Below are 12,415 nucleotides of genomic sequence, written 5' to 3' on the forward strand. Positions count from 1 at the left end.
TTTTGACTCCCCACCAAAAGTTGAGTGTTTGACTCCCAATTTGGGTGACACAATGTCAAATGGCCAAATTTTCAGCCTGTGAGCCATCTAAAGCTTTTGCCTTAATTATAAATTCTGAAGTTTAAGTGAGGCTTACCATATTGGAGGGCTGCATATTAATAGTGACCACCTATGGCTCTTGAATGTGCACCTCAATCGAAGTACACGATAGTTTCTTCATTTTGCCCTCACCGAGATGTGGCCAATAAAAGAAACTGTGACCTTGTGCTCAGCAGCACAATTCCATAGCCACTAAGCCAAATAAGCCATCGCAGTGAGTACAGTATACCAGACAAGCGCTCTAGGCAAGAGTGGTGATCCGTACACGTGTTTCTGCCTGCCAACCTGTGACCTTTGCAGTCCGTAAATATTCCGCGGCCACGTGACCGGGTGAAATAAGCATGGAGTAGCGCACATTTTTTTAGTTTACGTTGAGCGCAGACCTTTTTTGTGATAAATATGCACTTAACAATGGCATTCCGTAGGCGTTCCTTGTGGAACACACAACCAGCACATATTAAAACCTTCAAATACCATATGAGTTCAAACAAGTTGAGGGTTACTCTCAAATGGGTCATCAGGAAGTTGAGGGGAATGGCAAAGCAGATGTGTTAGCCCATAAATAAATTTGCCTGGGTCCCCCGATTCCTTGGCCAACCACCTACGACCTGTACTTGCACAGAAAAGAATTATACTTAGAAAGAAAGGGCTCTTCTTCAGGAACTATGAGACCACACCAACATCCCAAGCCATGCACAATAGTAATCAGACACTAAGCAGTAATAAGGAAACCACAAACTGGAAAGCACAAAGCTACAAACTATTTTCACAGACTACAAGGTATACCCAACTGGTGAAAATTTGAGGCATACATGAATAACAACTACACTTTTGGGGAATGCCCAGCCAGGGAACACACAGAGACAATGTATAGGCAAGATGCCACCGCTCCAACCAAATCGCCGGGAAGAGTGGACTGCCCCTCGACAGAGTTCCGAACCATAGCTCTGAAAATCCTTGGTGGATTTCATGCAGAAAATGCTTGAAGACTAACCCCCATATTCTGAAATGATCCTTAACTCCCAAAAAGTGCTTACTTCACTCCACTGAATTGAACACAGTGGCACCCCTCAACTGAAGAAGACTCTGCGCTTATAAAAAATTGCCGTGGAGTGTCATCGAAGCACAGTAACCAGTTCTGTCAAGCGGTGGCACTGCAGCGGTGGCACTGAGTCAAGTGTCGAATGGAGGAACATTATAACGTATGGGGTTAAGGAGTCAAGGCACATACATTTGGGGCTGGTAATAAACTTTTATCCTCTCTCTCTCTCCTTATGGAGCATCGCGGCAGTGAGAGATGGGGAGATGAGAGGAGGTTGAGCAACTGCTCAACAATCATTGCATGTGGCATCTTGCGCTGCTCCAAAGGGGTGGGGTAGGTTTTATTTCTTGCATGAATTTCTTAGCAATTTTGTGCCACATCTTTGAACACCTTTAAAATTTTTTTGCTAACGAACAGAATATGTATTTCTTTTTTAAAACTCGAACCAACATTTGTAAAATCTAACGAGCCCCAACCTCAGTCTTTGTGGGTGTAGAGTTAGCAGGTATGCTGTTCTTCAAGACTGAAGGATTGGGCTTGTTCGCACTGCAGTATGACTACACTGCAAACATACAAATGAGAAAGTGAGAGAACAAGCCACTTCAGTGCATACTGCAACCTGTGCAAGCTCTGCACAGTGACTGCTTCACTGCAGTGCACATACTGCAGGCCCCGCAGCAGTATGTTTCTATGCCTATTAGAGCTAGATTATAAAAAGGTAAAAAAATTCATCCACTTGAGAGTAGTGTTAGGCTGCAAAGGAAACCCATGCGGGTTTACCAGAAGGAAAGCTTCTCAGTTGAAGAAAAATTCATCCAGGTTCGGGAATTGAAGATGGGACTAATGTCTTTTCCGAGTGGATGCTCTGCTATCTAGGCTAACCAGGAGACTAGACTGTAGAGCGAGGCAGAAATGATTGACAACTCAAAGTGTAGGGACATGGAACACGACAAATCAGCTGGGCAGAAATCTGCAAGGTGGAAAAAATTTTGTGGCAGAAAAAAAAAAATTTCATCTGCCTGATGGCAGCACGAAGCTACATGCAGCTTTGTGCTATGCTCAGGTGGATGACAGCTTTTACAATGAAGCTATTAAGGGGACTTCCATGACCAGTCCATGACAAAGGCCAACAGTATGCAGCAGCATGCTCAGCAACAATGTCGGAGGGGCCAGCAATGCAGCATGGATCAGAGCCTTGAAATTTGCTTGGAATCTTAATTATCAAGAGTTATAAAAGTTACCTGCATATACTTCACTTGAGTACATAACTTCTTTGCGTGTTTGCCAGTAATTTTGTCGCTATTGTTTTTCATGTGGAATTTAACCAGCTCCACCTTGGAGGTCAGCTAGGAGGGTCCCAATGCAGCAAACATTTTGCAGGTATCATGTCTGGGCGTTTTGGCTAAGCTATATTTTAGGTTGCATGGCTAATTAAGCAGGTTAGCGTTTATGTTCCTGTGTGACCAGTGTCTCGTCAGTGTCTCACAGGTGCTGGTTTCGGTGTCCAAGAGCCTGCCACTCCCATGCATCGATTAGGCTAGCAAGGGCACCCCAGCTATTTGTGTAGCCTTTCTCAAATTGCAATTTTTGAAAACAGCATTCCTTTATTGTGTGCTTTGTCCATAAAGCAGCTGCATCCATAGACACTGCTTCAACTTCTGAAGAAAATGTTACTACATCTACCTGATATGATGCTGTTGACTTCCGCTAATTCAACCAATGGAACCAATGAAATTGGTCGAATTATCCAGTGGGTCAAATAAAACGAGAGGCAGAAAAAACATCAGTACACACAGCTGGTTGATTTGGCAGTGTTTGCCCCAGCTCTACCACATCCACGAATCAAATGTGCACATTCTTAATAAGCATTCAAAGTAGAAAACTGGTGTGAAAGTGACGTTAAAGCTCCTAAACAAAGCAGAAATAAACTGTGCACCCAATATTTAGTAAGAAAAACGTAGCATGCTCCTGATTCCAGCAATAATAAAACGACAAAAAGCAGCAATATTTACAGAAGGGAAATTTATTTCATTAATGTCCAGCCTCATCACTCTGATGCAGCACTTTATGACTGTTGATGAAGAACCACCATATGCCACCATTTCTACGGTACATAGCGTGTTTTATATTCTGCATTTATCCTGATGACTTCGCAACAATCGTAAACGATATGGTGGCCCACACTTGCACTAACCATTTTTGCTAGTTTGCCCTGACTAGAGTGTTGAACCAAAACTTATTTTGTTCTGCTTCAGCAAGAACAATTCAGTTTCGGCTCAACTCCGGAGTGAAAAACATAACTGTTAAAACTGGTTTGAACCAGTTCAAGTTAGTTTGCATTACCCAGGAATAATTACAGAAAAACCGCATAAATTAATTTTGTTAGAAGCCTAGACGCTGCTGCTGTGCTGCACAAACAAAACTGCACATGTTATTCATCAGGCCCCATGTAGTTAGTAGTTAAAAAAGAATTAGGCAGCTCCAACACCAATACTGGAACCTATGTGAAGTGAAGCTTTAGTGCAAAAGAGAGAACCGATTGAGGAAATGCAGAGTCATCTAGCCTGCAACTCTTCTTTGCAGAGGCAAAAGAAAGAAGAAAATAGCTAAGGGTACTAGTAAAGGCAACGCGCAGAAGACCAGGACTCAAGAATAACACAAACGACAGGACCGGCGCCTCTCAGCTTGCCAGTCTCGAGTGGCGCCGGTCCTGTTTTTTGTGTTCTTCTTGAGTCCTGGTCTTCTGCGCCTTGCTTTACTAATTCAAGCATGAACCAACTAGCCCAAGCAAGAGTTTTACTTGAGCTAGGGGTACGAAGGCCAATGATGAGGATAAGCAGCATAGGATGCGACTAATATGTGTTAGTGTACAAATGGCCTATTCCCTGCGTTTAATCCAAGACAGCGTTAAGTAAAATTCTGAGTCTTGATGGTTTACTTCGTTAACATTATGTATTGTTCAAAGGCTCAGAAACATTTTTTTTGTTGCTCAACTGCCTGTTGTTAATTGGCACTAACGAAGAGACTTTGTGAATACAGGCAATGTGCCAGTATTCATGAAAAGCTCTTGTGCTAAAATACTTGCTAGAAGAAAATTTCAGCCAATCCTGTTGCTGGAAATAATATAAGAGAAGGTGGCCAGCCAATGGCAAAGAGAATGAACGAAACTCTTTGTGGATGCAGCCCCCACAACTTATTTGACACAAACACGGATTAGCGGCCAAATTTTGCAGACGAAAAGTAAGCACAGGCATGACTCTAACACCTGTGAGGCTGACACTCTCTTTTCCAAAAAGACTTCTTGTCACAGCAGACCAGACACATCTACAGATCGCTGTTTGAGGTGCAACATCAGAAAGTGAGCCTCGTATTCCACTGACGCAAGTTTTCAGCAATGTCTGTCCTGCAAGTTTTCAAGAATGGAAGAGGTCCAAAGGGGGACCACAGTCCAGAAAGAGGATCCCGGACTATCGTAGACTCTTTCTGCAAGACATCTTTTTTCATGCAATTTTCACTTGCCCTTTGTGCTAGTTCCTCTTCTCTCTCCCATTTCTCTCAAGAGCATCATCACCAAGAGGGAAGGTCATACCCGTTTATTGTAATAGTCAAACATTTGCAACAACCCGTCATAGTAGGCAAACAAAGTTTCAATTTCAAAATCATGTTGCAGAAGCACATGTAAAAAGCAATATCTCATTTGTGTTCCACCTACTTCAACATGCGCGACTGAAAGCCACGACTAAGGAAGCTCTTCTTTATTTGATCATTCATATGTAGGCCTGCAACTAAAGCAAATCTATTAGATGGTCTCCACTATCAAATGCTTATGTGTAATACTAACATGTCTACCCTCCAATTGGATCTGTTGAAAACTATGATAATTGTGCTGCTACTTCTATAATCAGGGGAAGATGGCGCATATTTACAAATGAGGTAGCACAGTTGAGCCACGAATGCAGGCAATGCGTGGTTGAAAAGCTCCAGAAAAAGTGGCCAGCCTGAACTAAAACCATTATTTTTTAATTTCAGCTGAAATTTGGGGTGAAAAGAATTTTTACATTCTGGTTCAGTTATGGTTCAAGCAAAAATTGTTTTTTTCGGGTTTCAGTTCATTTCTGGTATGATACCCTGGTCCTGACACGCATGAAACACAAAGAACACGTGACATGACAACATAAAATAACTAATTGGTTAAATATGCTTTCGTAACCAGATGGAAAGTGGCACATCGCGTCATTCTATGCAACTATGTGTGAACTTGTTCTGTCACCATCTATGGTCGCCATCTTGTGATGGCAATGGCTCTGATGGTACACTGTCGCGAACGCAGTTTTGACTTCGATAGCACAGCCCATGCAATTCTCAGACAAATTTTCGTAGAAAAAAAAGTGTGTGTTAGAATTGGGTAAATACTGTAATTAATTTTGAGCTGCTGTTTTTGCTCTCAAATGTTCCTGGGGCAGGCCAGAAATAAACATTTTTACTGGGGGGTGATGTGAATGCATGCACTGCACCCTAAGTGACGCTGAGACAGACTCTATCTACGCTTATTGGAGTCACCACTGCAGTCATCACAGGCATGCGGTCACCATTGGTGATTACCGTGATGACCAACCGTGTTCCAAATTATCCAGCGAAAGCTAAATTCAGGATTAAAATAACTAAAGTTTGGTGCCATGGGCACTGGCCAGGACCCAGGACCTTCGGTCGGGATTGAATTACCTGAAAAATCTAATTAGCTGTAGTCGAATTAACAAGTCTACTGTATAAAAATCTGTATACAGCCAGTATTTTTGTAATCAAATGTTCAAAAGCTAACTCAAATTAGGTATAATTTACACTATATCTGCATCACCTGCCATCTTCAACATTTGAGAGCAATGCTAAAGATTAACTAGAAAAATTCACCGGAGCATTAGAACAGCCCAATAGTGTGAGCGGCCGCACGTCTTCATCTTGAAAGAAGACTGAAGAAAGCTGTTGCAAGGGCAAGGGAAGGCTAGTAAATTTAACCGAGTACACAGTTGAGGGTGGGAGAGAACAAGAAAAGACAACATCTGCCTACCTCTCTTCTGCACACTTGAAAAGTGAAGGTCTGCCACCAATGCACCAGCCGCTCTTCCAGAATAATGTGACAGAAAATGGGTTACCATCTTATACTGGAATGCATATTGAAAGCATGGAGCTATTTTTGGTCAGCAGATTTGCAAACTTCTGATTATATGATGAGAATTTCTTCTAACATAAATAAATTAATTGCTTTTTGTGATGCCAATGCCATGCATGCCACGTTTGAATACAACTGGGAGTGACGTGGTATGGGCACTCACTGTTTCGCAGAACTTAGGTGAATGCTAGTGAAGTTTCGAAGCATCAGTTCTGAGACAGTGTCATATTATAAAACAATGAAATCACGACACATGATTCGTAATAAAGCTTCAACTGTGTCACAACCTCGTGAACACCTCTGTAGTATAGGGAGAATGCTGTACATACTAAGAATGTAAGCGTACCATCCAACAAAGTTCTGGCAAGCATTAAGTGATTCACACAAGGCTTTACTTCAGAAACTATTCTCTTTATCATCATCCTGAAAGTCTGTGATGTCTTTCTCAGCAGTAAATTTTGCATCTTTGTCCTCTTCATCTTCATCACCAGTTTCATCGTCTTCCTCCTCTACATCCATCTCAAATGTTCGCACTCGCCTACGGGAATGAAACAGCACACACACGACATTCCGCGCACCACTCACAGCAAATGAGGCAGCGCGCATTTTCTCGAGCCGCCTAAAGTCCATCTTTTCTAGACAGTTTGCAGCGTCAGTGGGCTGAATGCCCATCTCTACGAGTATCACATGATGGGGTACACATCTTTGCAAAGGCTTAAAGTAGTTCTGGACGTGCTTCAGGCCCAGCTGAACAAGCAAAGGAACATTGGAGTCTGTGTGTTCTCCGTCCTTGCACATCAGAACTGACAAAACATCTTCATTGTAGAATTGAGCATCAAGGACAACATAGCACTTTGCATCACTCCCATCTGCTATGTGTCGAAATTTCTCAAAGTAGAGGCGGGCCACAAAAAACTCTCCCGTTGCTGTCACATGCTTGACCAAGTAGAGGTCCTGTCCCGTCGTGCGGCATGGCACAAACGAGGTGTAGATACAGTCATCCTTGCTTGAAGTCACATGCGACAGCACAGAGAGCCTTTCGGGGTGCGTCATAGTAGCAAGCGCAACCTGTGCTTCCATTGAAACAGATGGTCTGAGGGCATCCGTGAGACCCACAAATGCATCTGTGGCTGCCCGATCAAGCTGTTTGTGCTCCTGAACAAGCGAGCTCTTGGAATGGTGGGGGATGGCCAAGTTAAGCACAGCTGGGTTCTGTTCCAGAAACTTCAGCCAGGCGTTCAGGTGTGCTGGCAGTGGAAAAACCAGTGGCTCATCCTTGAGGTACTGCCCAACTCTCTCCAGGCTGAAAGACAACCGATTCTCCTCACTCCATTCGACTGCAAAGTTTTCCTTCAGAAACTCCGCGACAAACACAATCTCTTGTTGCGATATGCGGGTCACCTCAGGCGGCACAGAATCATCCGAGAGCCGCAAAATGACCACATACAGCCAGCGGAAGAAAGCCTTGAAATTGCGGATGCTCACTTCGATTACCTGCAGCAACTCCGCAAGCTTCAGGAGAAAGGAACCTGTGCAACCGAGGGCATTCGTGACAGCTGCACTACGCAATCCCAGGGCTCCAAACCTGTCCTCCCACAGTGCCATGCCCTGAAGGTCGGCCAGATGAAAATAGACGGCCTGTGTGACGCCCTGCAGCTGCTTAAGCACATACTTCTGCACATTGGAGTAGCAGAGCTCAATAGAGTGGCCCAGCTTCTTGAGGCCCTTCTCTGTGAGGTCATGCACCAAGAACTTTTCGAGCGCGTCTGACGGTGTACCAAACATGAGCAGTTCAAGAAAATCGTCGCTAACTGTGCCGCTGGATGTACGTCGCTTTTCCTGAGCATAGTTAGCAAGTTTGGAGTCCACTTCGAGGAGAATGTCCTCCCAGGCTTCCTTAATGGAGCTCATAGTGCTTGTTAGGTAAGTTGCCAGCGAAGCTATTTGGCCATACTTGAGGGCCACCATGCGAAGTTCTCCACGTTTCTCCCGCAGTTGAGGAACGTTGTACACGTGAAGGTACATACACCTGCCAGCGCCATCTCTTTCACTTTCAACTACTACAGTTAGCTTGCTAAAATGGTCTGACAGCCATGCAGAGATCACCCTCTTTGTATGCTCCCCAGTGCGATCTGCAAGTGTCACTTCAAAGTCAAGGCAGAGTAGCACACCATAGGCGTACAGGGAAACACTCCCATTGGCTAAACCTACAACGAGGATGTTGAAGTCCTCCTGTCCCTTGAGCATCTTGCAGTCATCCACATTCTCTTCAACAGATTTGGCCGACGAGGTGCAGCCGTAGCTCTTGTTGAGGCTTGGCAGCTTTGGCAAGTATGCAGAAGAGAAGTCACGGTATAGTATGCGCGATTGCAGTTCGGTATCTTCTGCTGTGGTGCCATCACTGGACCAGCAGAGGCACGTAACCCCACAAGACAGAGTTAGGGTGTGCACTATGTCTGAATTCTCCACATTGCAGAGAATGATGGTCCCTGAAATATAGAAATAAAAGTGCACTGACTTTTCTCAGCCGCCTTGGTTTGAAGGCATTTGGAACATTGAAGTTTTATAGTGTCAAAAGTACTACTACTACAGTAATAATTATAATAGCAAGGAAGTAATTATAAAGCATGAAATACACTTAAGCAACCAAGCTATATTGCAAGTAATAGCAAAGCACATTTCAGAGCCACCTCTGAAATTTGTGCCAAGTGATGACTGAGACACTTTCAAAATTATCAGCATATATTTGCAAGCTGCACTCATATGATATAACACGGAATGCACCCAAGTTAGGGAATCAAGGGGATATTTGAAATGGATTGTACAAATTATGTATGCATTGAAATTGGTGTAACATAATGTAATACTTTTGTACAACACTGTGTTAGTTCAAATTTCCAAGAAAAGTATACATAATATTAGCAAATGATGCTAGCGAACCCTGATTATCCCGAATGAATACAATGTATAAGCTGAGCAGAAAAGCTTTGCCACAACAGAATACAGGAGCTAGTGCTGCCACGCAGCTCTTTCCAGTGAAATGTGCACTTTCCGTAAAACATGTTCAGGCGAGCAGAAATATGGCCCTTTGGTAGATAACTTGATGATCCTTACCATAGTAAACAACTTGTCTGACAGTGATGCTAACTTTCGTTAATCCAGCCCGAACATCAGTAGATGTGCATAGCACATGTGACTTTTGGGGTGGCCATGAAGTCGAAGCGAGAACGGGCCTAGTTTGAAGTGCCAAAGGAGTACTTACTTACCTTGGCAATGCACTTAATGCTTATGCATACACTCGAGATAACATAGACTCATGCAGCTTCCTTCAACAAATGTTTATGTACTAACCAGATCAAAGTCCTCAGTTAGAGGACATTTCATGCCACCTGGCTTTCACTACAAAGCGCAATGGTCATAAGAACAGAAAAAATTTCACGAAAGGTGTCCTGCTTTTCACAGTAACTGAACGCAATTAACCATTCAGTGAACACTGAAAGAGTCATACTTCTGTGACATTCTGAATAGCACCTATTCAATTTAAAGACCAAACAAAATAGAAGGATAGCCAACAAATGTGCAGAAGAGAGCCAGCTAGCACATAATTAGCACCATGTTCTGTCAGAACCTTGTCTCTTACCATCTCGTTTGTTGTCTCGCTTCAATGTCACTTGCTTCTGAATATTCACCTTTTGAAAACTTATAATACTGCCACCACTGTTAACTCATTTCCATCCATAATCAAATGTCAATTGCAACCAAATAGTACTACACATTGTCTGTTTCAACCACATGGCTTACCACACAGTATATAACGCTAAGATAAATGTGTGCAAGCCTTCATTGCAAAGAAGCTGTTAAGTTGATTGTGGAATTTATCCGTAGTTAAAACATAAGGCACCCAGAGTGAGCACAATGCTTTTTATGGGAATGTCCTTCATTTATACATATTCTTGCTTTGTTTGCATCGGAGCTCACCAGTGCTATAGCCAATGGCAAGTATCTTGCCGTCGGGCCTCCAAGCCAGACTAAGGACAGCGACATCATGCTCCTTGTCACCAGGGGGTGTGCGCAGCCAGACACGCTTCCATGAGAGTCGGTGCAGCGCCACATCACCCTGTTTCAGTGCGAGAGCAATCAGGTCTAGCCGTGGTGACCACAGCATCAGCTCTACTTCAGCCGACACATGCCGTTCGTTCACCTGACGGAAGGAGGCCATCACCTCCTGCACAGGGGAAAAGAAAGTACAAGTAGTGAGACAGCAGTCACAGATGTGCAACTCATTCCACTATGCATCTCCGATGATAGCTGCGAGATAAGCATGTTCCATGTAGATTTGTTACATGTCAATCATTGTCATGCTTACAAGCACATGCAAAAGTGATGCTGACGGGAAGCACAGGGCAGTGGAAAGAACAGACAATGAGACAGCAGTCGTGGATGTGCAACTCAAATGATGGCTTCAAGAATTTTAATGGTTTCTTCTTCAGCTTTGCACAGCCTGTTACATGTAAATCAGCAACCTGCTTTTTTAAAAGCTCACGTAACACACAGATGGACAGGAACAATGTGGTGCCAACTAGCACTCTTTGCTCACAGGTTAAGGCACGCACATTATTATTTTGAATTGTGTGAATTCTCTTAATGTTGCTTTCGGCTTCACCCTGTGTGCCCCTTCAGAATGATGATGCAGCCGTACTCTGTACCACCACCCTTCCCTATAGCCCACAGATGTAGATCACAGCTGAAAAATCTGATCAGACATGGTTAACACAAGAAGTTCAGTCACATTCTTCATTGTTCTGCCTACAATGCCCTTTTACACTATAGAGCTTTCTCTGGATTGTATGGCGACTAGTTGGCTGGAACCCTCGACAGTAACTACGACAGAAAGAAAAGAGCCATCATATTACAAAACATATCACTAACGATATGATGTGGTTGTAAATATTCAAAGCAAGGTCATGCTGCTCAAGAATAAAGGCCAACTCTCCTACGAATTCTCCACGTTCCCAAGTCCCACAAGTTTATGGATCCCAATCCACACACAACGCACACCACCCTTTCTTTCACAGACAGGAGCCTTTGAGCAATGCAATCTGCATGTGCCGACACACAGGTTTTAATTTTTATTAATTTATTTTGTCGTAACGACGTGTTAAGTTTTATCGTGAGAGAGCTCCATCGGCCCGGCGCACGGACCTATGATCAAGTGGGGCACTTCATAACAGTACGTCAAGATGAGTTCGAAAATCCCACCACATATGGCAATGCATGCACAGAAATGCAGGCGTGAGCTGAAATGAACCGGTTCATGCTTTTATTACACTACGAACGAACAGCGCAAAAGATGAGACGCATGCGCCTGTGATACAGAGCTGTGTTTGCCTTACTACGCTTCGTACCCTCCTTTGCGCTGTTGTTTCCGCTACAATAACCTACGATGCCGCTACCGTCGATATTACCGGAATTCGTAGACTTGATAGTAAGGGTAAACACCTTACTTGAAGATGAGATAGAGGGAGGAGCTGAAGAAATAGGGACTCACATATTCAGGTTACGGTACAGTTTTCTTAATCTGCAGGTTGATTTATGAGCCCTAACTTTAGAGAAGTCACCTGTACCACAGCATGTACAATTTACTGATCTGTACTGAAGTCGAGATCGATGGTACAACCTGTCAACGAACGTTCAAGCACACATTTTTGCATCCAAGTTATGCGGGAGAAACATTTTTCCAATGTTGCCAACAGGACGCAATTTCACAGCGAATGTTTGCAAGTGACGATGTCACAGCGAAAGGTGCTAACGTCTGTAAAAATATGCCGTGAGCGCAAAACATACATATGAGACAGTGACTATATTACTAATGCTATTTGAAAGAACTAAAAATGCACTTATATTTAATGTAAGAGCCATTTTTATATTGCTCTTACTGCATTTTCTCATTTAGTTTGTCGGTTTGTTTCGTGTAGAACGAAAGCAAATCATCTTTGATGAATTGTTTTTCACCACCACTAACGTTAAGCGAGCGCTGCTGCATAAACGAAAGGACAGCTCATACGTCATCAAGGACAACGTTTGTTTACAATCCTAGCGGATAAATC

At 43.4% G+C, this 12,415-nt stretch overlaps 1 protein-coding gene across 3 annotated transcripts; it reads right to left on the bottom strand.

Moving 5' to 3' along the window:
• Positions 1 to 4,719: 4,719 nt before the first annotated feature.
• APC4 (anaphase-promoting complex subunit 4) lies at positions 4,720 to 12,104 on the bottom strand. Of its 3 annotated transcripts, none has more exons than XM_075689706.1 (3): positions 11,774 to 12,104; positions 10,287 to 10,533; positions 4,720 to 8,797 (listed from the first exon to the last, which is right to left on the bottom strand). In XM_075689706.1, the coding sequence occupies exons 2-3, from the start codon at positions 10,525 to 10,527 to the stop codon at positions 6,705 to 6,707; spliced, it is 2,334 nt and encodes a 777-aa protein (XP_075545821.1). In that variant the 5' UTR covers positions 10,528 to 10,533; positions 11,774 to 12,104; the 3' UTR covers positions 4,720 to 6,704. The 3 variants fall into 3 exon arrangements, with proteins under 3 accessions (XP_075545821.1, XP_075545820.1, XP_075545822.1); XM_075689705.1 differs by having other exon boundaries at positions 11,857 to 12,099; XM_075689707.1 differs by having other exon boundaries at positions 11,986 to 12,068.
• Between the last annotated feature and the right edge of the window lie 311 nt (positions 12,105 to 12,415).

This window comes from Dermacentor variabilis, chromosome 4 (assembly GCF_050947875.1).
Source record: "Dermacentor variabilis isolate Ectoservices chromosome 4, ASM5094787v1, whole genome shotgun sequence".
In the NCBI taxonomy this organism is placed as follows: Eukaryota; Metazoa; Arthropoda; class Arachnida; order Ixodida; family Ixodidae; genus Dermacentor; species Dermacentor variabilis.